The sequence below is a fragment of the Platalea leucorodia genome, assembly GCF_965183815.1.
Source record: "Platalea leucorodia genome assembly, chromosome: 6".
Taxonomy (NCBI): Eukaryota; Metazoa; Chordata; class Aves; order Pelecaniformes; family Threskiornithidae; genus Platalea; species Platalea leucorodia.
Genome location: NC_138828.1, coordinates 20072766 through 20098261, shown reverse-complemented (window position 1 = coordinate 20098261; position 25496 = coordinate 20072766). Strand labels below are relative to the sequence as shown.

General features: G+C 40.5%; 1 protein-coding gene across 1 annotated transcript in view; it reads left to right on the top strand.

The window, feature by feature from the left end:
• The window catches only part of ARHGAP24 (Rho GTPase activating protein 24), a gene marked incomplete at its 3' end in the record, with an annotated part of 222085 nt that overhangs the window by 36990 nt on the left and 159599 nt on the right, over positions 1 to 25496 (top strand). Inside the window, exon 2 of the mRNA XM_082316436.1 lies at positions 971 to 1170. Within this exon, the coding sequence (XP_082172562.1) occupies positions 991 to 1170 (180 nt within the window). The 5' untranslated portion in view covers positions 971 to 990. The remainder of the gene's footprint in view (positions 1 to 970; positions 1171 to 25496) is intronic.

Below are 25496 nucleotides of genomic sequence, written 5' to 3'. Positions count from 1 at the left end.
CAGTTTGATTTGTATTTCAACTGAAAATATCAGAACTTGCGACTCAAAATCCTGAGTTTGTTGATCTCTAGACTTAATAGAGGATCAGGAAGAGCCGTTTGACTCTTCCTGAAGAGTCAAATGTGAAGGTTAAGCACATGACTACATGATTGTACGTACAAAATCCATCAGGAAGATTCGTGACTGTCCAGAGATGATTAAAAAGTATAGTTTTAACAAGGCTGAAAAGCCACGTGAAACTTTTGTCAACTTTAATTCCACACTTCAGCTCTGGTTTTGAAACACTTCTCGTGCCTTGAGTTGACGCGCCAAAATTCTGCCTGATTTGCAAAATGTCTATAATAAGTGTGGCTGGACACACATCCACTTCAGTCTGGGATTGCTTGTTTGAGGGGATATGCAGCTATTCTTGTATTTACTGTCACCATTCCATTAAATGGACTTTAGTAAAACAAAACAAAACAAAACAAAAGCCTGCTTGTCGGGGGGGGTGTATTAAGCCCTGGAGAAGCAGAGGCTTCTTTAATATTCCCTGAAAGCCCCAAGCCTGTCAGGGAATATTAAATGGGGAGGTCCAGTGTTGAGAAGCATACTGCTTTCCTTGGTCTGAAGACGTACTCTAAATTCATTCCTTGTTACTGCCTGTAAACCAGCAGAACTCACCCCAAGAAACAGCTGATGTCTTCCTCGGTGCTGGTTAAAATATCTTATACTGTATTTGAGCAAATTTTTTGCCTCTTGCCTGCTTTTTAGCAACTCAGTTCCTTATTATTATTGTCTTTTATAGGCAAGTAATATTCTCTCAGCTGATGGGGTGCTAGTATGAGAATAAGCAGGCAGATGGTAAAATACTTTTCTAGCACACCTTTATAGTCGGGGCATGTTTCTTTTCCAGCTGTGTTGAAAGGAGCAAGTTACTGCCTGGATAATAATCTAATTATTTTACCTTTTCCTCTTGTTTTCTCAACAGGAGAGTTGCCCAGTCCCAGTATGGAAGAACACAATGGCTCTGCAGAGACTCCCCCACTGAGCCAAGGGCGGCACAGTGCCATTAAGTGTGGGTGGCTGCGGAAGCAAGGAGGCTTTGTCAAGACCTGGCACACACGCTGGTTTGTTCTCAAGGGTGACCAGCTTTACTATTTCAAAGATGAAGATGAAGCCAAGCCCTTGGTAAGTGAAAGGAGCTAGGATGGGAGGTGAGAGAGGAAAATAAGTTAATGCAAGCAGAACTGTCTGCTGTTTGAAGAACCAAACCTCTCTGTCTCTGTCACTGTACTGTCTCTGTCAAGTACAACTTGGGATTTTGATTACAGCGAACACAAAACTGAGTCAGGTCTTGGCAGTTAGCGTGGTTTCCCCATCAGATTTGTTTCTAAAACTTCCTTTTCCAGGTCAGGTTTTCTCATTGCAGCATTTTAAAGGGAGTGAAGTGTACATGAAGTTCAAGTAGCAAAAGTCAGTCAGATGGGCTTGATTGAAGCAGATGAATAAACTGTATTTGAAAAGGTACTGCTTATTTTTCTGCTGTTTAAAATGTTTAAATTATCCCTGCTTTCTGTCTTCCCAAATAGGAAATCCCGTAAGACTGTAGCCTGAATACATTGCCATCTGTAATGTGGAACAGACTGCTGTCTGCTGCCTGGTTCTGTTGTGGTGATTCACTGCTCCTTAATGCTCATCTATTTTCCTATTTATTTAGCTTTTTCACCAGCATGCTTTAGGGCCGCCTATCTCTGGAGTGCCATAAGAGCAGAGTAAATAATGCTGCCTCTCAGGTCAGGGCAGGTCTGAGCCTCTGTGATAATAAGTTAAGAGAGATCTTGTGTTAGCACCTACAGGAGTATGATAATCCTATGTGTTAATCATTTCCTAGATGCTTTTGACTTCAGAAAAAGCTCTGACATCTGTGAGTTATCTCTGTGCAGATATTAAAATACAACCGCACTCGTATTTTTTATGCCTACTAAATTCTTGATGGCATACTTTTATGCGGAATTTCACAGGAAGTTCTCAGAGATGTAAAGCCTATCTAATCTATCTTCCTGTATGGAACAGGTCACGACACTTTGTCGAGCTTTACAGCTTGCATTACAGTGCACCCGTTAAGAAAACCCTTCAATCTTGAGGTAATTGTTCCCAAAGAACATTGTTGTACGAGTTAATTTCTAAATACCAATTTCACAGCCTTGGTAGCTGTTTGCCCTTAAAATTATCCCAGATACTATAGGTTAATTAAATAACACACTGCATATTTACAAATTATATGTTAGTATGACTACTTTGTATATGAAATTGCTAATAATTTCTGGGAAATCGAATGTATCTTTCACTATATGTATTTTGTTAATCAGGATTGTAAAAAGCAGGCATCAAAATAAAAATGTTTATGGGCCAGAGCCTGGGTTTCCAGAATACAACTCTGCTTCCTAGCACTTGACATCTGCCAATATGTTTGCATGCAAGGACTTCATTGCTTTTTGAGAGGTGACACAATGCTGTATTGCATGGAGCTTTGTACAGCACTATGGAGCCTAAATTACCATCTTGTCTGTCTGCCACTGACCTGTGGAATGACTTCAGAAGATCCTGTTGACTTTGCTGCTTCCCGTTTGTGAAATGGAGGTGGTGATTCTGATCTTTTGATACCTTTGATAGGTTAGGTAGCAATTGATTAAATAACTAAAACTTTGAGTTTTCCTTTTAAGTCTCAAGTAAGTTCATAAAGACCTAGAGATCCTAAGTGAGGGGGAAAAGTGCCAGGAGAAGTATAACTTAAAATATGCCAATAGGTTTGGAAAATGAATTGGCCTGTCCAAATTAGGATCAGTCAATATCTCACCTTGGTGTAGCTTTGGAATGTTTCTGAAGCAAACTGCACAAGTGTGAGTTCCTGAAATATGTCCCAGGTTCAATGCCATGTACAGAAATGTTTGGGTTTTTTTTCCCATTTAACTACATTGAAGGGTTTGCTGCATTGACTTTGACAAGAAAATTGCTATGACCTTCTGGGAACTCTGTTGTTCTTACTGTAGCGAGCTAAAGCAAAGAACTCCGCTGATACTATGAATTTTCAGTGCATAGGGATATCATTAGGAAATGGCGAGCAGTATTTTGTTATATTATTATATTAGCCATGTAGTATTGGATCTGTATTTAGGATAAACACCTGTTTATTCACTACTGGACTGTACACTCTGTACAATTACAATTGTACAATAATTCTTTTAGACAATAATATAATGGAAGAGAGTTAATGAGGTTTTTTTCCATTTGTAGTTTTTGTAGTTTTTATTCTGCTTACTGGTTGGTTGTGTATGGAAGGAGGCAGAGAGCAGTGATTACTCATCCTGAGGAATGCTCTAATTTCACACCTTGTGTATATATATTTATAGAAGGTGGAAGAACTATAGCAGGAGAGGACAAGACAAGCCAGTGAGTTTATGTTCATAGCCTTAATGCGAATTAGAGAAAAGCAGAACTCAGTGTGTGGTGTGAATTCAGCAGGTGTCCTGAGCACCAGCCTGCTTAACATTTGGGCTTGGGTTCTGTCCAGTCTGTACCAGAAATTACACCATGATGTTTGCATTTTTGAAAGTGATGGAGATGTGAATGGAACTGAATTTCAGAAAAATATTATTAGCTGTCAGACTTTATTCTACAAGTGACTGTGTATAATGGGAGTAAATAAAAGAAATAACACCTTGTGTCTAAAATATCAGTAAGTGCTTTGGAATTCCTGAAGCATGCTCATTTCCTGCTAGTAATATAGGTAGCTACCACATATGCTTTAGTCAATATGTATATATCTCCTTGGTGTCAGACTATTAAATTTAAAAGTCATTAACTATCAGTGTGAGTGTGGGGAAATGTCTCTGCCAGCCCGTGTCAGATGCCTACAGGCACATAGAGCTAGTGAAGAACAACAGAAGAAAAAACAGTACAGAGCTGTTAGTCTTATAGTCAAGGTCAGTGAATTGTCATTGATTCTTTGTCATCATCAAACACAAGAATCTTTTCCTTGTAATGTTTTATCAGTAAGAATAGCAGCTATTTTTTGCTCTGATATCCTTGAAATGTCTTTGGGGATCTGGCGAAGATGGCATTTCTGTTTACTGAAGATGCTGGTATGGATAGCAATAATCAAGTTAATTCCAGAAGACAAAAAACCTAACAAATAATACGTGAGCAAGCCATGTGAAGAAATAAAATCTGATTTCTGATAATTCTGTATAATTTTTACTTCTTGGAAGTGATACTGGATTTTGCCTCATTAATTCCTTTTACTGTCTTGGTAAGTCACCTTACTCCTGACAGCCCATTGTGCTTTAGTAAGCTAGTATTATGTTAGATCTGAAGGTCAGCTATCCAAGCTTGAAATGTGGGCAGCTGAAAGAAATCAGCATTTAGCATTCCCTGTTTCACAGTACAACCGTTGTTTAAATGCAGCCCATGAAAATTTATTTCTTGCTTCTCTGCCTAGGGTTAACTTCTCCAGCTGTGTCTGGGTTGGCATGGTCTTAATTGAAGATGGGAGGAGGAAGTCAGTGCCTTGTCAGCGAGACAGCACACTTTTTCTGTGGTTTTGTGAGAAGCAGGAGGAAGCTTCCAAGCATCATCTCCTTGTTGCAGCTTTACTGTCGCGCTCCACTGGTGTTACTGAGGAAGTGAGTTTATGGGAGCAAAGCTAGGTAACCTGTACTGATGGAGCATCATTGATACGAGGTTGTAAATGAACAGGAATGGGCAAGTTCATCCACTCAAAACAGTGTTTTAGGCTTAGGCACCTGTTTAACGTCGTTGCCACTAAACTTGGTTTGTGGACTTGAATTTGAGGTGTGTACAGTAGAGAGATCTTAAAGAATTATGAACTAGCCTTCAAGAAGTACTTGTTGGTGTATGCCTGAAAGCAGACGATGATCTGTTATTTCAGTTTATATCCCATCCTGAACATTTCGGTGTGCAGTTTTTATCCTCTAGATCTTGTTAAGCTCTTAACTGTTTGGTGTAAGTAAGTAATGCTAAACAGTATGCAGTGGCTCACAGGATCTTAGACAAACCCTGGGGAGGGACAGCAGATTTGAATGCTAAGGTATGAATCTTAAATGTGGAATTTGAATTGGTCTTTGGTTGAAACTGAGTAAGTGGCAGCTGGAATCTCAAGTACAGGTCACCATTTGTCTGTAAGGGAAAGACTGTCTCTAATGTACAAGCAGAATATATTTTGAAGTATTGCTTTCCGGCAAAATACATGCTTCCCATTTAATCCAATTTGTGTAAAAAATTCATTGACAAAAAAATCCATTTAATGGCATTAATAGGAAACATGACAAATTTCAGTTGCATTTTAAAATTAAAATAAAGCTTCTAATAAATGTGTTAAATAGAAATTAATATGATAATTACATAATTTGAAACTTACCTGTCAGTAGGGGAAACCTTTCAGTATTAGTACTGAATATGATTAAAGATTGAGCATCATGCTTTTTTACAAGTTAAAGGGGAATGGATAACATTTCTGGGTGGAGGGAAAAAACTAATTGTACATGCACTTTGGAACTGCATCACAAGAAATGGCCATAGAGGATTTTCAGGAAGGGAGATCAGAATATTATTCACTCTGGTCCTTGTCTTTGGAAAGCCACAAGAACCAGCTTTTGTGTAAGTACTGAAGAGCAGCATAGCAAGCAAAACAGCTTCTCAATAGATATTGCTTTGACTTCTAAGAGCAGCTCCCTCAGTCTTGCGTAGGGGAGGATGTGAAGCACCAAATCTCTGCACACTTGGCTTCGTGGGCCACCTTTCACGGAGCAAATTCAGGGACTTAATGTGAAAACAGCAAGGAGTGTCCAGACCACTGATGATGTTTTTTTTTTCTTTTCTAGGCAAAACACTTCCTATTAGTCTAGGAAACAGAAACGGTCTTGGGATGGACACGTGCTACTGGGTGAACCCTCACCTGTGTAGGAGCAGTGCTTTGAAATATTGAGTTACCTATTGCAAACTGTAAGGGAGAAATTAATCAAATACCATTACTCAGGTGTCACAAGAAATGTGGGGGTTGATAGAGAAAGCGTGTTTCTCAGGAATTTCACTGGAAACTCAATATGCTGGACGAAATTATGTAGGATTTTCTTGAGATCAATAGTGATGTTTGCCAGTAATGAAAAGATTTACCAGAAAGGCTTTCTATTCCTGGCTATTGGATACATTTTTTTGAGGGTGGTGAATACAGAACTTAAAAACCAAACCAATAAAAAGTCTCCACAAAAAAATCCATCAGAAAGTACACCTTAAACAGTTCACGTGGATGCAGTGGAATGGAAGGATGTCCAACACACCTTAGATGAAAGTTTTAAAAAAAGTCAAAGAACATGGCATTCTGCAAAGGCAGTCAGCTGCCAGTAAGTTCCCGAGACAGGAACATGCTCTGGAGCAGTCCTGATAAAAGGTTCCAGCTGGTCTTGCTGAACTTTGTCTAAAAAAAAATATGAAGTAGACAAGAAATAGTGGCCCCATTTTTCAGATGTCTGAATGGAGCCTCCTTGTGACTGACTGTACGCCCCTTCTAGTAATTTCTGCTGGTGGAGTGGTTGTTGTTGGGTAAACTTGCACTGCAGGTTGCAGCAGAGCAGTTGGCTCGCACTGAGCTCTGCGCGATTGTGGCCTGGTTGTTCTTGCTATCCTGTTGTCACTCGGCAGTCTGGAGTGTGATCTCTCCTTTATTTTCTTTCCCTTCATGGCTTTTGACTTTGCATAAGTTGACTAAATTAAGGTACTGCTTGTTGCAGTTTTGCACACGTTGTGCAAACTAGAAACAGATTTGGGGTTAGGTGTGTGTTCCTGGGGTAATTGTATTTCCTGTTTCTTGAGACACTTAGTTGAAGGAAGAGAAGCCTCTGTGTAACATACCTTTCTATTTATGACAAATGCCTTTTTTTCCTTTCTGATCATTCTTGGTCTCCATCAACTGAACATAAGGGCTCTCAAGTTTTAAACTGAAAATTAACTTCTTAACTCTATTACTGATTGAGATTCAGATGAGGCAAGAAGAGTTGTGTCCTGTCCGATGCAAGTGGCAGAATCTCATGCTTTTTTTCTACGTGAGACAGAAACAGAGATGACCCGGCATGGCAAGAGGTAAAGCAATCTAAAGCCTGGTCTTTCTCATGTAGTGAACTGCTACAGTGGTGGCTGTTCACTGCAGAAAGTGAAGTGAAAGCCCCAAAACTTCTTTAGGCCTTTTTTATGGGTTTTCAGGGAATGACTCCTTGAGTTTATGGATATAAGCGGGCTTTTGCAACACAAGCAGTGAAATTTCTGGAATACAGGGATGGTTATTGAAGGATCGGTCTTAGCTTTTATATACAGTAGAAAGTTGTGCTATTTCTAATATCTGTGTGCCTTTGTAAGTTTTTAAGTCATTTATTGCTGCAGGTTTCAGCAACTTATTTGCAGAGACACATTTTTTTACTGCAATGACTTATTTCAGTGCTATTAAAGGTGTAATACACTTTGGTCAGTAGATCCCCATGGGAATTTTATACAAAAAAGATTAGACTGATAAGGCTAAGTTTAATTTGAAACCAGGGTGTTTCTAATGCCATTATTCTGTTGCTTGGGAAAGGTTTCTCAAATTCGCAGGACTGAATTTCTGTCCTCAGCCTGAGATGAATAGCCACAAAGTCAGTCACTGAGGTGTTCAGCTTGGAGGTGATCAAATTCCAACTTTAATCCCCTTTTCTGCTTCTTTCAGACCAAAAATGTGAACTTGAATTTTCAGTAATTGTTCTTTGTTTTGTTCTTTTGAAAAACTTTGGAGGCTTTGGGCTTGGCCCAGTAGGAGTCTTAAAAATTTTCACAGGAAGAAAAAAGGTTTCTCCTCCAGCATTAACTGCCACGTTAACTACAGGAGTGTCGCTAAACACTGTGCAAGGTTATAGATTCTGTTCCAAAATCAGGCAATTCTTGCTCAGTACTTTGCCTCAACTTATGCTGTTGGAAATTCAGTTCCCCCATGAAGATGGTTTTTAGGTTTCAGAGCAATGCAGGGGAGTATTCAGTGTCTCTCTTAGTCAGCTTTGCATGTAGCAGTTGTGTCATTGGCTGTGACTGTACTGGTAACATCTACAAGCTGCTATCCCGCTATTGTATCAATTTGTTTAAATCTGTGCATACTTCATTCCTGAGGGTTTGTAGCTTTTCATTCTCCCTAAACTTAAGTGAATTTTCAAAACGGCTCTCAGGTGCAATCTTTGTCCTTCTTGCACTGCTGCTGTTCTCTCTCTTCAGATCCAGCTCTGACCCCAGCTTCCCCTGGGTTTTCCTTTGCCTCTGAATACATTGGCTGGTGAATTAACTGCCCCCCTCCTCTCCCAGTATCTGTAGCATTCATAAAGGGCCAGCTGTACGGTTGTTGCTTTCTGACATGGTTCAGTGTCTCCATCTCATTTGATGACTTGGAAAATAGCAGATTAAATGGTTACCTTCCTACTCCCCATGCCCCCAGCAATTCTGCTAGCTGCCTGAGTATATCTTCAGTTTAAACTAAAACTACAAGTTTATAAGTATTTTCCACAACCAGCCTCTTTGATGCGTTTTGACACTCACCTGCCCAAAAACCAAAAACCAAACAGTGGGCCTAGGTGCTGTGCAAATCTGAGAACATGCCTGTCTCCTTTTAGGCTTCAGAAAACTGGTCCAGTGACTGAAGTTCAAAATTCCTGAGTTGAGACAGTTTTGTAGGTGGGAAATGTGAACCTTTCATGGTGTTTGGACTTGTGTATTCCACTGGGACTTTTTATTGTTGGAACCAAACTCAGAAAGTAAAAAAAAGGTGATCCCACCTGAGTCTGCCTGTTTATGTGGCAGGCAGTGCAGCCCCAGGTCCTCTTCAAAAGCCATTTGGGAACAACAAATACATGTTTCCAGACTTCTATATCTTTAATCAATCTAAACTGGGAAATTAGTTTTGGTAAATATTTTTATAATAGAACAAAGCAAAAATGCTGCGTGGCATTGATTGAAAATGCTAGCACCATTGACCCATGTGTGCATTCAGAGCTAAAGCTCTCAACTATGCTACCATGTGTTGTATAAACTGTATGTGTAATTAGACTCAGCCAACAGCTGCTGTTAGCTTGGAAAAGATAGGCACTCCAGTAAAATGTAAACTAGCCAACAGCTTAATTTCAGTTCTTGGTAGCCAATGCATCTGCTTAGTCCAAATGTTGAGAGAAGTACCCCCACCTTTTGCTTCGAGGGACCAGGGAGCTAGCTTGTTTGTAATAGCTTGCTAACTCTGAAGTTAAACCCTTAGTACGCTTCACTGCTTTTCACTGATGTGCAATACTTCCAGATGTAAGAAGCCGCTACATGGTACTGCTTTTCCATGGTGGTGGGGCTGCCCAGTCTGTAACTGTCTTGAGTCTTACGCTTGCACCATCTTTCCCTCCCTCCTTTCCTCTCCATTTCTGGCTCATGCCAATTGACAGGGGTTGGGGCAGGGATGAGAGGGGAGATACTCTTTTTTTTGCTTTTCTCTGTTGCCTGCCAGATGACAAGTGCATTTCTGGTGAATGCTAATGAATGTATATTTAACAGGTTAATGAAGTTGTGTGGAGAGGACTGAGGACTAAGGACAGTGTCAGGCTGCTGCTGGTTAAAAAATATACCTGATGTTATGTTGTGATGGTTGCCGTTGATTGTCTTCTTACTGCCACCTTCTTGTCTGAAAGACTGCTGATCTAAATTCCTAATCATGCCAGTCGTTTTGTATTATCAGCTCCAATGCAGTGCAATGCCTTTTGTCATGTTCAATTGTACAGCAATGGTCTGCTCTAGATGTTTCTCTCTAGCTTTCCTTGCTTAATAGCTGTTGTACCAGTAGAGTAAAGCAACTAACGTGAATACTGCTACACAGCTTGTGTAAGGGTGTAAGGTGAAATTCTGTGGGAATCAATCTCCAAATTCATCTTTAAGTAAATTTAATGCTTTCTCTTTCAAGCATATGTGGAGCCTTAACCGTTATAAAAATAAATATTTTTTTTGCACTCCATTAATGTGGGCAGCAGAGGCTATGTGATGAGTTTGTCTTGTCTAAGGGCAAACACTTGAGATAATGAATAGATACAGATGTTGTGTTCCTGATCAAATTCAGTGACATTTGATCAACTCATAACCTGGAGCAGCTGCAGGTAGCTTCTAGCTTAGCGTATGCTATTAAGAGCATGCTTCAGGTGTGGAAAAGTTCAATTGATGCTGTGTTATCTTGTGTAGGCCATAGTTAATGTCCCTATTTAAAGAAATCCTAGGTGCACTTGCTTATTTCCTTGCATATTGCTAAGGGACGTATTTAATGTTGTTGCCGTAGTAACTGAGGACGAATTCTAGCAATAGTTTTTAGCAGCATTTGTACAAGTCCACTGATTTCAGCTTCATTCAGCTGGACTGCATAAATGCTCTTCTGTGTGAGCTTAGGCTCATCACATGAAAAATGACCTGAATCCTATGCAAGTTCAAACACAGTGAAATGGTGAAGATGTGCTATGTAACATAGACACTGTGGACAAAAAAACCCTGTCCCTCAGTGTCTTGATTAGTAGAGCCTTTGGGTTGCAAGTGTTCCCTGACAAGCTGAGTCAGACATTTCAAATCCCTTCATACAGAACAAGTTTATGAGAATGGCCATCACAGGTGGTATTTGTCTTGGCAGCCTCAGAACAGAGGCCAAGGGTTGAATGGTAACAGAAGCAGCTAAATTAACTTCTAATGCTGGAGGGACATCCTTTTCAGCAGACTTGCAGCACAGAAGTTGAGCTAACAAAAGCTTTCTCTGTTACTGCTTGGGCTGCAGAATAAAACTCATTAAAAGCCTGTGCAGCTACCCACAAAGAGCTCCTGCTCTGAGTGAGTAATTGCAGCGAAAAAGCAAATGCTTTTAACTCTTGAGTAACGACCACAAGCAATTGAAGAATACTAAGGACTTTTATAGACACAGGCATGTGTTTTGGAAGCCTGTTGACATGAACTGAGCATTAGTGTAATGATCTGGTCATGCAGGTGATAGAAGACAGACATGAGGCTGTGATTTAAGTAATGTCCTGATGCTTTAGTAAGGCGCTACATATGCATTTGCCAGAATACAGTGGGGATCTCACAAGAATCTTCTTGTATGATGGCTCAACAGTGTAGGCTTTCCTCACCTAATCCATAGGGTTCAGCTCTGGTTTAGGACTACTCATCTGCCCCTTTTCCCTCCGTGTTTCCATGTCTGTTGCTTCAAACTTAAGTTTTCTTTTCTTCCCATAAGCAAAGGCAAAATGGCAGGTCTCCTTTACTTTGGAGGGATAACTGTTTCAGACTTGAAATAGTGCTAGTCATGTGAAGGATGGGGAGCAATGAAAAGCCTGCATGCCATGGTCCTGTATCTATTAGAGTAATTAGTGTGTTTCTGTCCTTACGCTGTGAGGAGTATAGAGGCCATCCCCTCAGGCTGCCCACTTGGTCGTTGGTGAGTATCAACTCCTTTTTTTGCCTGCCTGTTTAATCAGAGCTTTAGTATCCTAAAAATGCATTTTAAAAAGCACAAACACTCTAGCAGGATGCAAAAAAAAGAAAAGTAAGTGAACAGGTTGAAACAAACATGGAAGTGCTCAGATATTTTGGAGCCTAGTGAGAATGAGACACACTTGCAGGTTTTTTTCCTCTCTTCCTTCTTTGCCTTATCCTCACTTGAAGAGCGATAAATAATGCTCCACATCTGAAGAAGAGGTTTAGTATTTGTGGAGAGAAAAGGTATTGTTAAAAACTTCGGTCTGTCATTCTTGTTAAAGTTACTATTTGCCACATGCTCCCTAGTGTTAAGGTGCCAGATTTCCTCCCTGGACTTAAAAGTGATACCTATCCCATTTTGTACTAGCAGTTACTGAAACTCTGTTCAGCTTTTGCAAGCTGAAAGTATATTTAGCAAATTATTTTTTTTGGCAAATGAAGTGTTGCTCAGTACACTTTATTATAAAACCTTTCATTTCTAATACGTAATCACTAACCATGGAGTATCTGGGAGCGAGCTTCACACCTTCTCTTGGTATCTTTTGTTGAATGCAGTATTACCTCTTCATCTGCACACTCTTAAATCCAATGTAATGATCTAGTTTCTTATAAGTGAGACAGATGATGTGCTATATAAACCAACTTTTACATATTACAGAAATAATCCCTTTCAACAGGGGAAAGATTGCCTAGAGGAACTTTTTGAGAAAACACCTCATGAGAAATGCTAGTGTGATTGGTATTAGTTACAACTCCTGTTAGCATTTCTCTGAAAAGAATAAAGAAAAAAGGCAGACTGAGAGCAATCTGTTTTCACAATTCCTTACATAAATGTTTAAGAGCAGAGAGATTGGCCATGGGTAGAGCTTGGATGAGACATACAGTGGTGTTAGGAAAGAAAAGGAGATGTAGCAACGTGAAGTTTACTGTGCTGTAACCTCCTTTGTGCCTCTCAAGAATGCCAGATCAGTCTCATGAACATCAAACCTGCTTCATTTCCTTTAAACGAATGTGTGTTAAATTCCATACAGTATAAAAACTCTTCTGTCCCCAAGTATCTTGCCAGGAGTGAAAAGCTACATGGGGGTGAGGCTTAGCAAGGTATGTGTAATAGTGGACTCCTGAAGGTATGTTGTTTGGTATGAGAATTCACAGATTAGTCTGGAAGAAGTCCAGCATTAGATTTCATTCACAGTCTAGGCTGTAAAACATATATGTTGCATTTAACTAACTTCAGATCAACAGAAGATCTTTTTCCTTTTGCTTCCTGGGTTTGATTGTTATTCCAGGTGTGTTTCTTCATTTTCTTTCTGTATTTCTATAATGTCATATATATAACCAACACTATCTGGGAAAAAGAAGTACGAGTCACAGCTGAAAAATAAAACATACAGAGCCTCTGTGTCAGCCTTTTTGATATACTGGAGTTTTTGGATTTCAATTTTCTGGCCAATTGCCTCGGTTTTGAATAGGTTAACCTGCGCTGAGGTGGAGGGTACAGAAAAAAAGAAATCTTCAGTAGTTTATAACGTGACAATAAGAAGAAATGCAAAAAATGTTTCTACCTTCTGGCTCATGCCAAAGTGAAGGTAAAATCTAGCATTTTATGAGTAATCAAGCTGTTCTCAGCCAGTTGCAGACAAGGATTCATGTATCTTATGTCGAGGAGATGCTAGAGAGGAAATAGTGAGCTTTTTTCCTTTAGTCTCCAAGTTCTAATAAAGCACTTGTACCAATACAAAGACTAAGTCTAGCAAATGCCAGTGCTATCCCTGGCTCTTGTCAGCTGTGGAGCAGTCTTCACTGGAAAGAGAAGGCCCAGTCCTTCTCCCTTCGCCTCTGCAAGCAGGAGCTTTAAATTTTCCAAGGCACTTCTGACTTTGGAGCATGGACCAATGCATTATGACTCTTTGGTTTAGGTGATGTTTCTCACGAGGCCTGTGGATGTGTTTGTGCTTGCAAGAAACAGATTACATCCAATTTTAAAACCAAACAAGTGTGCATGATGGCATTTGTTTTAACCTCTTTAGTGTTAATAGCTAGTCTAGTAAACACGGTGATTATTTTGGTGTCCCTTTGCTACACTGGAAAGAAGTATCCAATTAACTGAGTGAAGAAAACACATCTACTGCTCTGAGTGCACAAAAGGCTAATTTAATGTCTAAATCTGAGAGTATTTAACATTGTAAGTAAAGCCAATTAAGCTATAAAGCTGACATGAAGAAAACACAAAGTAAAACCAAGATACCCGTTCTTGGCTTGCATTCACAATACAACTGTATTCTTGCATTTTTTTGATACGATGACTCACACATAAGTACAGTAGGATTTCTAATGAAATGTTTAATTAAGCAGAAGGAAAGTCTGCTAGGTTAAATTGTTGCTGCTTTTCTTGGTATTCCAGAAGATGACAGCATTGGAACTTCTTATGGTTATTTGTGCCCTGCTGAAAATACCAATGTAATGTTTAGAATAGCTGTGTATATGTGAGCTGTTGTTCTTTGAATCGTTGGAGCAGTTTTGTCCTAACTAAAGCAGCGTTGCATATGGAGTCTGTACTATAGATGTGTGTCTCAGTGTCTTTTCCATTGCCGGGGGTCCTGCTCAATTTGCTGCCTCTGCATATTTCTGGGTAACATGGGGTCTCTGTTACAAAACCAGCAGTACCAGTACTGCTGTTAAAACATACCAGGTTTCAGAAGTTAAAAGGTTTTCATTAGTCGAATGATGCATGTTCACTGTATTTACAAAAAAATTATTTTCCCCAAGTATTCCAATATTTCTCAAATACTTTCCTTCCTGAGTGTTTTTAAGTATCAGACACTTGGTACAGTTCTTAAAAGCAGTGCATGGTAATTCAGTTGTGTGATGTTCTCTGTAATGGCAGCCATATGACTCGCATCCAGTGCAGTGGTCAACAGTTGTATGTCTCCAGTATGCTACAGGACCCTAGAAATGCAGGATGTTTTCCAGACCCTCTTTGAAAGGCTTGAGTTCACCTGTGTACCTAATCTGGTATTCCTTCATAAGCTTTCAGGTTACCCTATTACAATTGAAGAGAAGAGCAAGCTTGTGTACTTGACTGGGATGGAGTCTGCCAGAAAGTGTCCATTTTTTAGTTTGGTTTTAATTTATATTTTTTTCTCCACTGTAAATGTCCACAGTGTGTTCCTGCTCCTCTCCTATCCTGCCCCATTGCACTGTGCTTCTGGAGAGGAGCAGAGCTGGGGAAGTAGGACGAGATGGGCGAGGGTAAAAGGCCTTAAGAACTGTTCACACTTGGCTTCCTCTGGCAGCATTCACATGCCAGGACTGAGACCATCTGCAGGGCATGGATGATGGATTTCCATCACCCCTATCCTGCCATCTCTTTGCTGCTGGCATGGGAGTACTGGTGGAAAGACAAGAGGAGATGGATGCTGCCAAATACTGGGATTCCAGTGAGAAAGTGCTTTGTGAATCTAGTAGCTCAAACGTGAACTAGTCCAGTTGACGTTTGTAGCTTGCAGAGTATAATTTGAACTGGCAGCATCGAGAGGGTGCAAGCAGGGGGAATTTTGGAGAGAGGTTAAATATATATGCATGCAGAGCTGTGCAGTCTTTTTCAGATGAGGGGCTTGAATGTGGTGCTGTGGAAGTCTGGACGTGAATGTAAGCATTTGACCTTGGGAGGGAGAGTGAAGTGGTCCAGAGGGGCCTGTATGAGAAAATTTAGCTGTGTTGTGTAGGCTCAAAGAATGCAATCTTAGATCGAGGGAAGAGCATGTTAAATGAGCGGCTAGAGAGCAAGACCAGGGTTTCACAGCAGGTGTGGGGAGGAAGAGCTGCACTTCCAGACCTAAAGAGCTGGTAAGACTTTCATTAATCTGTTAACCACCATTCTTCACATTCTCTCAGTTTTCTTCAGAGGATAATTATTTGCTTGCATTATTCTGCTTGGCTCAGCTTGTGAGACACAGTGTGCATCTGCAAATGGCATTAGCTTCAGTATTTGGCTTGTAGTGCTTTCTCATAAAAGACTTCAGCCACTATTGTTTTTAAAACCTTAGGCAGCTCATAGTAGAGCTCGTGAAGGTATGCTCTGTGGATGATACAGGGACAAGGGGGCTTTTTTACAGAATACTCTCTAAGTCTTAGTTTGTAGACACTTTTAAATTAATGTTTGACAATAGAATAATAATGTTAAACAAACCAGACAGTAAAATGCCAAGGCATTTCTGAGATGTTAGAACAATACGTATGCTTCTCTCAAATCGGTGGTAGTGCCAGCAATGGGACAAATGGCTGCTGAAAAATGAAACCAGCGAAAGGCAACACCCCCCCGCCCCCAATTATCCTTTGAACTGTGTCCAGCAGGTCCCCAGTGTGTTGCAAAACATTCAGGAAGACCATAAAGGCTTGTTATGTAGGGTGGCTGTGAATAATCGATACTATCCAGAAGAGAATCGCTGCGCATTGTGGAGTTCATTAATGCGTGTGTAGTCAGTGAGAGGGTTGAATGACAGGTTTCTCTATCAACTGCTTACACAGACAGCTGACAATTGGCCACTGTGTGCCCAGCCAGGAGTGAGGTGGTAGAGAGTCCCTCTGGAGAGGAAAACTGTGGTCATTTGCTTTGAGAGATGCAATGGTCAGGGTTGGCAGGGGAGAGAAAGAGATGTCTGCAAGAATAAGTACTGGGAGAAGGCCTTCTCACTTGATGCAAAAGGTTTTTCCTGCAGGCACTGCTGGTGCATATCTCTCACATAGTAGCAGTGTCACCAGGAGCAGGGAGTGCCATTATTGCCTGCCCTCTTCAGGGCGATATGTGGAGAAGAAGGGGAAGGAAGGTTTCAGAAAGGATTGCTGAGCTCAGACTGGCTGTGGGGCTGGCTGGATTTTGGACAGTGGTGGAGCTGAGCTGGGGAGGAGGCAAGAAGCTGTGCTTCTCTAAGAGAAGAGCTGACCTGTTAAAGACTGTCTGAAAGGAAAACGCTGAAGACAGTATTTTAATGGAAGAGTGTTGGAGATGAGTCTTTTGACTTCCTGTCTGAAGTGTAAGTGATCCTGTATGATCCTTTGAATCTCCTAGTTTACATTACTTTCCAAATGAATTCAGTGTTTTTCTATGAGCTCCTTCTTAGAAAACCAAAATTTCTGGGACAAGCCAATTTGCCTGTAGAGCCTGCTAAAAAGATTAGAAATAATTTTAGAACAGAGGCTCTGGTTTGCATAAAAACAAAGGGAAAGACTAAGCAGTGAGGGTTTTGGATAGGTACACACATACAGACCGTGTATATGCATCTCATACTTGTTCTTGTCAGGGGTGAAAAATGTGTACAATTTAGCTGCCAGTGGGTGGATTTTAAAAGCAGGTCATTCAGTTAGCACCATTTCTTCTGTTATTGCAAGGTTTGTTTTCTTTCAGGTATCCCAGCTTTACTTCACTGTAGACTTCGGCTCGAGCCTCGTATCCCGTAATGACTGTTGTAGCATTGGGTATCAGTGTATCTAGTTCCTTCACGCACTGTTGGGGGAAAAAAAAAGTAGGACTGGTGTAATGGGTGCTAACATCAGCATTATCTTAACAAGCAGAGACTACATTCCATTTGACAAGAGCCTTACTATATCAGAAATGTCTCAGTGTTTTCAGGTAGAAGGAGAAATATTTTAGGTTTTGTATCCAGCTTGACTGACATAGCACTCGTTAAGTACTGTGAAAAGCATTGTCTGTGCACAATACAAAGAAAATGCAGGTGCTGACAGGGATATGAACTTGAAGTCAACAATGTAAAAGCAACCTGTACCTTTGCTATTGCAATGACCTGGTTGCTGTGTGTCTCTGAGTGGAGGTGTCACTTGGGGGCTTATGAATATTGTAGCAGTTTGGGAGTTAAATTTACTTTTTTTTTCTGAGACACAACAGATGTTCTGTCACTTTAATGACTCTAGGTACAATTTCATTTACTTAAACTTTATTGCACAAATTTTCCAAACCTATATAGATACCTTACTCCATATCTGCCAAAACAGCTAAATATTTTTTTTGGTGGTGGTGACTTTTTTTCTTTTGCTATCTTTTTGGTTTAAGGCTATTTAGGTTGTAACAGTGAAAGTAGTGTTATTGAGAAATGCCTTAAATCCTCTTATAAAAGGAGATCCTGGCTTTCTACTTTATTTAAAAAAAAAAAAACAAAAAAAACCCCAAAAAACCAAACCAAAAACAAACAAAAACCAAACCACCACCACCACCACAAAACCCAAAACCAATAAAACCCACTAAGGTTGGTAATAGACTGGTACGCAATAATGATTACTCTAAACTCCTGATTGGCATAAATGGTTCGGAACAGAACTTGATGTTACCTGACAAGAAGGGGCACCTGCAGCACTTCCATGGGACTCCTAAATGTAGAAGATGGCACTGAAATGGGTGCCTGGGCAAGTTTTCCTTGGCACAAAAATGGAGTAAGATCTGAAAAGACTCTTCCTTTTTTTTTTTTTAATTATGTTGAATAGTAGTAGTTACAGCTGGAGGGATGAAAAAACAGACTCTGTAATGGTTGAAATGAGTTTCTGAGCAGCAGAGTGTGCCAGGCAGAGTGTCAATTATGGCTGTTTTTCTCTGGATTTCTGCAAATGCTTTTCTGAAAAACACAGTCATAGGAAGGGCATGAGTTTGGTTTAAGTGATGTGAAGACACAAGTAAGAATGGAGGGAATGTCAAAATAGATCACTACAGCTTTTTCTGCAGACCAGCAGAGGGGCAGGGAGACGGTTTGCTGACAACCTGGAGAAGCAGCTTTGGGTGCAGGAGACAACAGTTGGTTGTGAATCAGTAATATCAGGTGTAAGCTACTTGCTTTGCCAGGGATAATGATTTAAACAGCTAACTTTCTTCAGCTGTGTGCTGGCAATCTCCTTGCCCTGAGTTGGGTGAGTAGTGCAATGCAGCTGTTGTACAATTTGTTTTAATGATTGGGTTCTCAGATGGCATCTGTGTCACCTAGGGTAGCTTAAAAGCATACTGTAGGCTACTTCATCTAACTGCTGATGGTACAGGTTTTGCACTGACCTTGATGTGCTCAAGAAGTCTTGACCAACGTTCAGGCCTGGGCATTTCTCAGTTCTCTCTTCAAAGCAATTAGTTGTTACACAAGTGTGCATACCTCTTTCTGAACTAGCTTGGTAATGAAGGAGGAATAACCACTGGAAAAATGTGTGCTTTGGATGAGTGTGAGGAGAGTTGTGCTCTGCGTATGCCTGTGTTTTTCCTGAGTGGCAGAAACTTGAATGCCTTTGTCACTTAGCTCTGGTGGCAAGTCCCATTTTGCATCTTGCACCCTGATGCAAAGCATGCTCAGAATGCAATTGTGTTTTGACGTAGTGTTACTCCAGGTAACACTGTCCTTTCACATTCTCCCCACCCTTGTGTTGGTTAGGTGGAGTGGAAGGACAAAGTGCCAAAAAAAGTTTGGGGCTGGGAGGGTATTGGGAATGTTTGGAAAGAACAAAAGTGAGGCTGGGATCTTGAGGGAGAGAAGGGCAGGAAGGCGAAGAGTGTGGATCTGGACAAATGTTCATCCTTAAGTGATCATCTGCCCTACCTAGCCTGGCAGGTATCTAAATGAACAGAGTTTCTGAACTGTGATTTCAGAAAGTGTTACCTATTATGTAGCTTGCAAAATATATGAAGGCTTGTTCAATCTTCTGTGGGGAGAAACTTAGTATCTCAAAAGCAAAAGCCTAAGTTTGTGGTTTTCAGATATTTTCAATTATCCACAGTTAGGTTTAGTGTATGGATAATATAATAAACACTTTTTAACTTAAAAACATCATTGCAAAATGTGAGTGAAAGGTAGAGATAATATTTTTAATAGGATTTGAAAAGAAGATTCAATTGTAGTTAATATTTTGAAAATATACAGACCTTTTGGGGGGGAGTGTTGTAGCATATTGAAAAAGAATCAAATGGAATTGATGATCATTAATTTAGTTTCATCTGTGGATTAAGTCCACAGTAGGATGCACATTTTTGTGCACTGATTGTGACACAGATTTTTGTTTAAGACAAAGCCATGGACTCTGTCAGGGACCTGAAGTGGCATGCTAGGACTATCTTAATTAAGCTAAGACCTTTTCAAAACTGTCAGCTGCATACATAGAAAAAAAAACCTAGGTAAATTAAGTCACCAGTGTTGTAATAGTTGAGACACTGGTTTTTAACCTAGGTTGAGATTGTCATTACAGGAGCAATTGCAAATGCTAGGCTCCATCATCAGCAAGATGGACAAATAAACATCCTATTTATTTTTTTCTGCAGCATTTTGTAGTGAGTTCCAGGATTACATTATTTGTTGTTGTTGTCTGCCCAAGGCCTGCCTTTTAGTTGAAAATAGAGAAAACTTTCCTTCAGAAGAAGGAACGGGAAGTTTCATGCATTCAGCACTTGCATGCACAAGCAACCCAACCAATCTTGTGAAAATGAGCAGAGGAATGAGATTTTCTGTTCACCTGAAAGAACTTGGTGAAACTACAAAGTTAGGTTCCTGAAAGAAAAATGTTCTGTTAAACCCATGGAGTATATTTTGTAAGGGACAAAGAAGGCTGAGCTCCCTGCGGCTGCAGAGAATGGGGGCAGTGTGTCATATAAAGACTCCATGAAAATGGCAACTATTCGTTACAGCCTGGCTCTTATTATCCAGCATCACAGTGGTGGAAATGGCCTTTTTAAACTTGCTTAAAAACACACAGATCTGAGTGTGTTTAGAGCTTGGATGCGCTTGGTTGAATTCCATAGATGTCTTGATGTTGCCTTCAGTGTGTTTGTAATGGGTTGGTGAAAGTGTGCCAGAGCTAGGGAATACAAGTGGGGTGAGCTGGTGCTTTGGGATAATACCCTTGCCCACAGCATGGCATATGAAGACTGTGGTATGGCTGCTGCTGGTGACAGCAGGTCACCACCTGGTCCTGCACCTGGGTTGGGGCAATCCCCAGTATCAATACAGGCTGGGGGATGAAGGGATTGAGTGCAGCCCTGCTGAGAAGGACTTAGGGGTACTGATAGACGAAAAGCTGGACATGAGCCAGCAATGTGCTCTCGCAGCCCAGAAAGCCAACCATATCCTGGGCTGCACCAAAAGAAGCGTGGCCAGCAGGTCGAGGGAGGTGATGCTGCCCCTCTACTCTGCTCTGGTGAGACCCCACCTGAAGTGCTGCGTCCAGCTCTGGGGTCCTCAGCACAGGAAGGACATGGACCTGTTGGAGAGGGTCCAGAGGAGGGCCACAAAAATGATCAGAGGGATGGAGCACCTCTGCTATGAGGAAAGGCTGAGAGAGTTGGGGTTGTTCAGCCTGGAGAAGAGAAGGCTGCGGGGTGACCTTATTGCAGCCTTTCAGTACTTAAAGGGGGCTTATAAGAAAGATGGGGACAGACTTTTTAGCAGGGCCAGTAGCGATAGGACAAGGGGTAATGGTTTTAAACTAAAGGAGGGTAGATTCAGACTAGATAGAAGGAAGAAATTTTTTACGATGAGGTGGTGAAACACTGGAATGGGTTGCCCAGAGAGGTGGTAGATGCCCCATCCCTGGAAACATTCAAGGTCAGATAGGATGGGGCTTTGAGCAACCTGATCTAGTTGTAGATGTCCCTGCCAATTGCAGGGGGGTTGGACTAGGTGACCTTTAAAGGTCCCTTCCATCCCAAAGCATTCTATGATTCTATGACAGTTCTGTGCCAGTCACCTGAGAAGAGTTGTAACCATTTTAAGGACGAGTAAAATGGCTTTTGTATTATCTCTAAATTAACAGTAAATTGAATATAAGCGCAGCTGGCAGGAATCTGCAAATCTGCGTTTGAAATTTCGTAGCTCTTCACTAGAAAATTTTTCTGTATGATGATAGTTTCTTTGGTCTGCATTGCTTATTTCACTTACCTGCAGGAGGGAACCATAAGCTCTGTGTGGGGTAAACTGAAAAGAAAACTTACTGTAATGTTGTAATTTCTAATTTGTTACAAGAGACAGTAACTGCGCTGTCTTGAAAAAATAAGTAAGGGCCCTGTACCTTCAGCTGTGGGGAAGTAAAAAAGGAAGGACTTTTTATAACTTCCTATGTGACTGGAATTATTACTGCAGAGTGTAATGGTAAAATACATTGGACCTTGCACACTGTCCACAACTTGTATGGAGCTGGTGACACAATGAAATAGTATGTGTATCAAGTGTTTGCATATGAGCAATTATGTTGTTTCCTAAGAGATGACATCTGCAGGAATTGCATAATAATACCGGGATTAATGCAGTCACTTAGCGTCAGGCGAGGCCCCGGCAGCTCCTCTCCATCTGCTCTGGTTTTGCCTGCTAAGTTTATTGGTGGGTAAGTGACTGACTCTTCCAGTGTCACATAAGCTGAATGGGCAGGGAAAAATTGGACGTATGTGATGGAGTAGTACCAAATTGCCTTTCTTTGCCAAATGTATCCAGTCATCTCTGGAAATATGCATTCTTCTAGTCCTAGCTTAGGTCATAAATGAAACTGGGCCTCTTCCCATGTGCATGCTCTTGTAGATATTAGCGCTGTGCTATTAGCGGCTGGTGGGTGTTTAGTTCCTGTAGATATTCCCAGCTAGGCAAGTACAGAGAATAATTAGCATTGTGCAAAGATGTCTTTCATGTGGTCCTAAAGTAAAAGGGACATGGCTTTGGGATGTTAAGATATTTGGTGCAGGAACCCACCCACTTCTTGTTTTCTTGAGTCTTGTATTGAAATATAAATCTTGTAAAGATACTTCGTATCTTAACCGTGTCATTTTGCTGCTTGCTGTATAAGTACTTTCTGCTGATGAGTCTTATGACTTGTTAATTATTTAAAGTAAACACCAGATGTAATGAAGGACCACCATGCTTTCTTGCTCTATTTGATACCATTGTAAAATAGACCACATGGATATGTTTCTTTATATGCTCTTGTAGGATGCTAATGTCTACCTTTTCTTCAAGGAGCAATTTTGCAGTCAGAAACTGTTAAGAGGTTGATGTGTTGGGTTTTTTTCTCACTACTGGGTTTTTGATAGGTTTTTAAGATAACTGTGAGGAATTTTTAAACAATACTGTGTTGCACTTAGCACTTTTCATCACAGGATTGTTCACTCTTTGTGTAGGCAAATACTGCTACTGAGCTATTTTATCATATTGTGAAACTGAGGGCCAGTTTCTGCTTAAAGAGAGGAACAAATGAGATTAACACTCAAATTTATTAACTGTATATTCCAACCTTAAAATTCTTCATAACCTGTATGGAAATGTTGTGTATCACTTAAAATGAAAAGGTTGGAACAGAAATTTCACTACTGTTTTATACTGGAGGTTTCTCTGAAATACTAAAATGTTTAATAACCTCCAAACGTTTCTGTAAGGAATATATCATCCCCTCTTGAATTCTACAGAATCATTTAATGAAACTATAGCCCCGTTTTTGTTTTTTTTTACTAACTCCTGCATGCATTTTCCAGAAGTGTCTCCCCTGTCCCATGTCATTAAAATACAGAAGGCGAGTGAGCAGGGGTGACAGCTCCCAACAGTTTTGGATCAAGAGAATAACAGTCCCAGTAAATTAGAGATGACTGTCACCATTCATCATCTGCAGTATAAAATAGAGCTTGCTGGAGTAGAAGGGATGTCCTTGATTGTGGTGATGAGGCTCATGGCAGGATGCCTAAGATAACATAGCAGCGATGGGAAGAAAGTCTTAAAAGCGAGAAGAGCATTCTTCTGTGCGACCGGCCGCCCTGCGTGGAGGCAAATGCAGGAGGTCAGATAACTTTTTGTGTGGTAGCATGAGATAAGACTGTAGTTTTCAGCCATTACTTACAGTCTGCAGACTGAGGAGTGACCACTGGCGTTGCCAGATAAATTTCAGCAGGTAACTGTTGTGTTTTATAAGGCAATTTTGTTTTTGCTTCCATTTCTACTGCACACCAGAAGCTGATGTTTTCTCATCAGCTGTTACTCGTTTCTTACTATGTTTACACTGACTTGTGAAAGACTTGACTCAGTAGCCTGTGCATTTAGATTGGGAGTCAGATGATTGCGTTTTGCTTACTTAAAATTACTTGCCTGAATGTGCAAATAAAACTTGAGATAAACTTGGGGAGGCATGATTGATGAGTTTTCAGTGCTCAGTTGGATACACTGACTCTATGAAAAATGAGGCTCCTTTCAGGGATGAGTTGAATGCCTAAAACTACTGTTCGCTGCTTTATCATCTCAGCTCTGATGCTGCAGTGGATAAATAAAATAAATCAATAAGGCATTAATGATGAAAAAAATTTTTTTAAAAATTCTTCATTTGAAGAAAGCACATGACCATATGGAAATTATTCTGTATTTTAGCAAGGTTCTGTGAAACTGAACTAGAAAATATTCAGTGTCTGCTGAGCTGCTTGCCATGTTGGCTAGCAGACAGAAAAACTTGAGTTTCGGCAATGGCTTGCATTTGGAGAAGAGTCTTTCAGACACTTGAGTTTGCTTTTTACTTTTTTCTTAATAAAATGCACATTTCTGAAAATGGTGAAAGTATAGTAATAACTTTAGAGTCTGAGGCCTAAGGGCAGGCAGTGAATAGAACTTGGTGTCCTTTTTATTCCTCAGTTCCTCTACGGGTAACAAGCTTGGCCTTGTGCAACATTTCCTAGGGATTTCACTTGTCTTTGCTTCTGGTTATCAACTCCTTCAGCTGGTCATTAATCTCCAGGAAATGTTATGGAGTTTGAGCCTTATTACTTAAAAAGAGTTCATCTAATCTTGTGGTTAGCTTTTTGTGCTTAAGATGTTCCTCTTGAATGCTGTGTTTCTTAGTAAAGAAAAGTTTCTTTGTGGGTGGTTACTGTGAGTTACGCTCTGATCATAAGATGGAGTTCACATCTTCTGTTGGATACATAGCTAAAATACTGTAATAGAGTCTTTTATTTTGAATGCATGTTGCTCTACATATATATAATACCCGTTTCATGAGTTGTGGATATCTAGTGAGAAGCTTGATTATGGATTTGTCTGTCTAATTAGAAGAAATGAGACAAAGCCTGTCCCATGTCTAATGACTGAGTTAGCAGGAGACTAAATTAGGTATAGATAGCCATTTTGTCATGGTGGCAAAGAGAGGAGGGACCTAGAGGCATGCTTTGTGTTGTGTGCTTGGCTAACACTATACGAGGAACAGCCAGACAGAGCTAGAAGGCCGCAAATCAAATAGCAGTGACTTGGGAAATGGAGATTATGTTTTGATGGCAATAGCACGAAGTGCAGCACTCAATAATGGTGTCTTAATTTTCTCTTTACTTTTTTTTCTGTGTTTTTGCATCACGCTTTCAGGAAAGTATTAAGAAACTTCAGCAGCAGCAGAGGCCATATCATTACTACCTGACTTAGCCGAGAAACATTAAATATATTTGTTAGGTAGAAGGTATATTTGTTAGGTAGAAGGAATAATAAAAGAATATGGAAAGTGCATAGATGTTGATAAGATAATAGGGTTTTCTTCCCCACACAAGATACAGGCTGTCTTCCACCTTGCTTTCAAACACCAGAAATAACTTCTTGTCCTCCAGCGGTTAGCAACCCCCTTATGTGTTTTAAGTTTTTAAAGGTGTGGTTAGAGGCTTGTGACAGTCAGTCTTGGGTGGCCACAGAGAAAGATAAAGTGGGTAGCCTTCACAAGGACTCATTCCCCAAAGTGAAGGTGACAAGCTCATAACAGTGATCCTGTTCCTTGTAATCTCACATAATCTCTTGATCTTGTCAGAAAGGAGCTCTTGTGCATTAGACTAATCATGATATCAGGTCGAGTGGCGTGAGAAAACCAACACTCAAGTGTTTTCCATCCCACACTCAGTCTAAATGCTGAAATGTTGCTGTAAAAATTCCCAAACGATTAGGGATGATAAGCAGTTATATGATAATCGTTTTTGT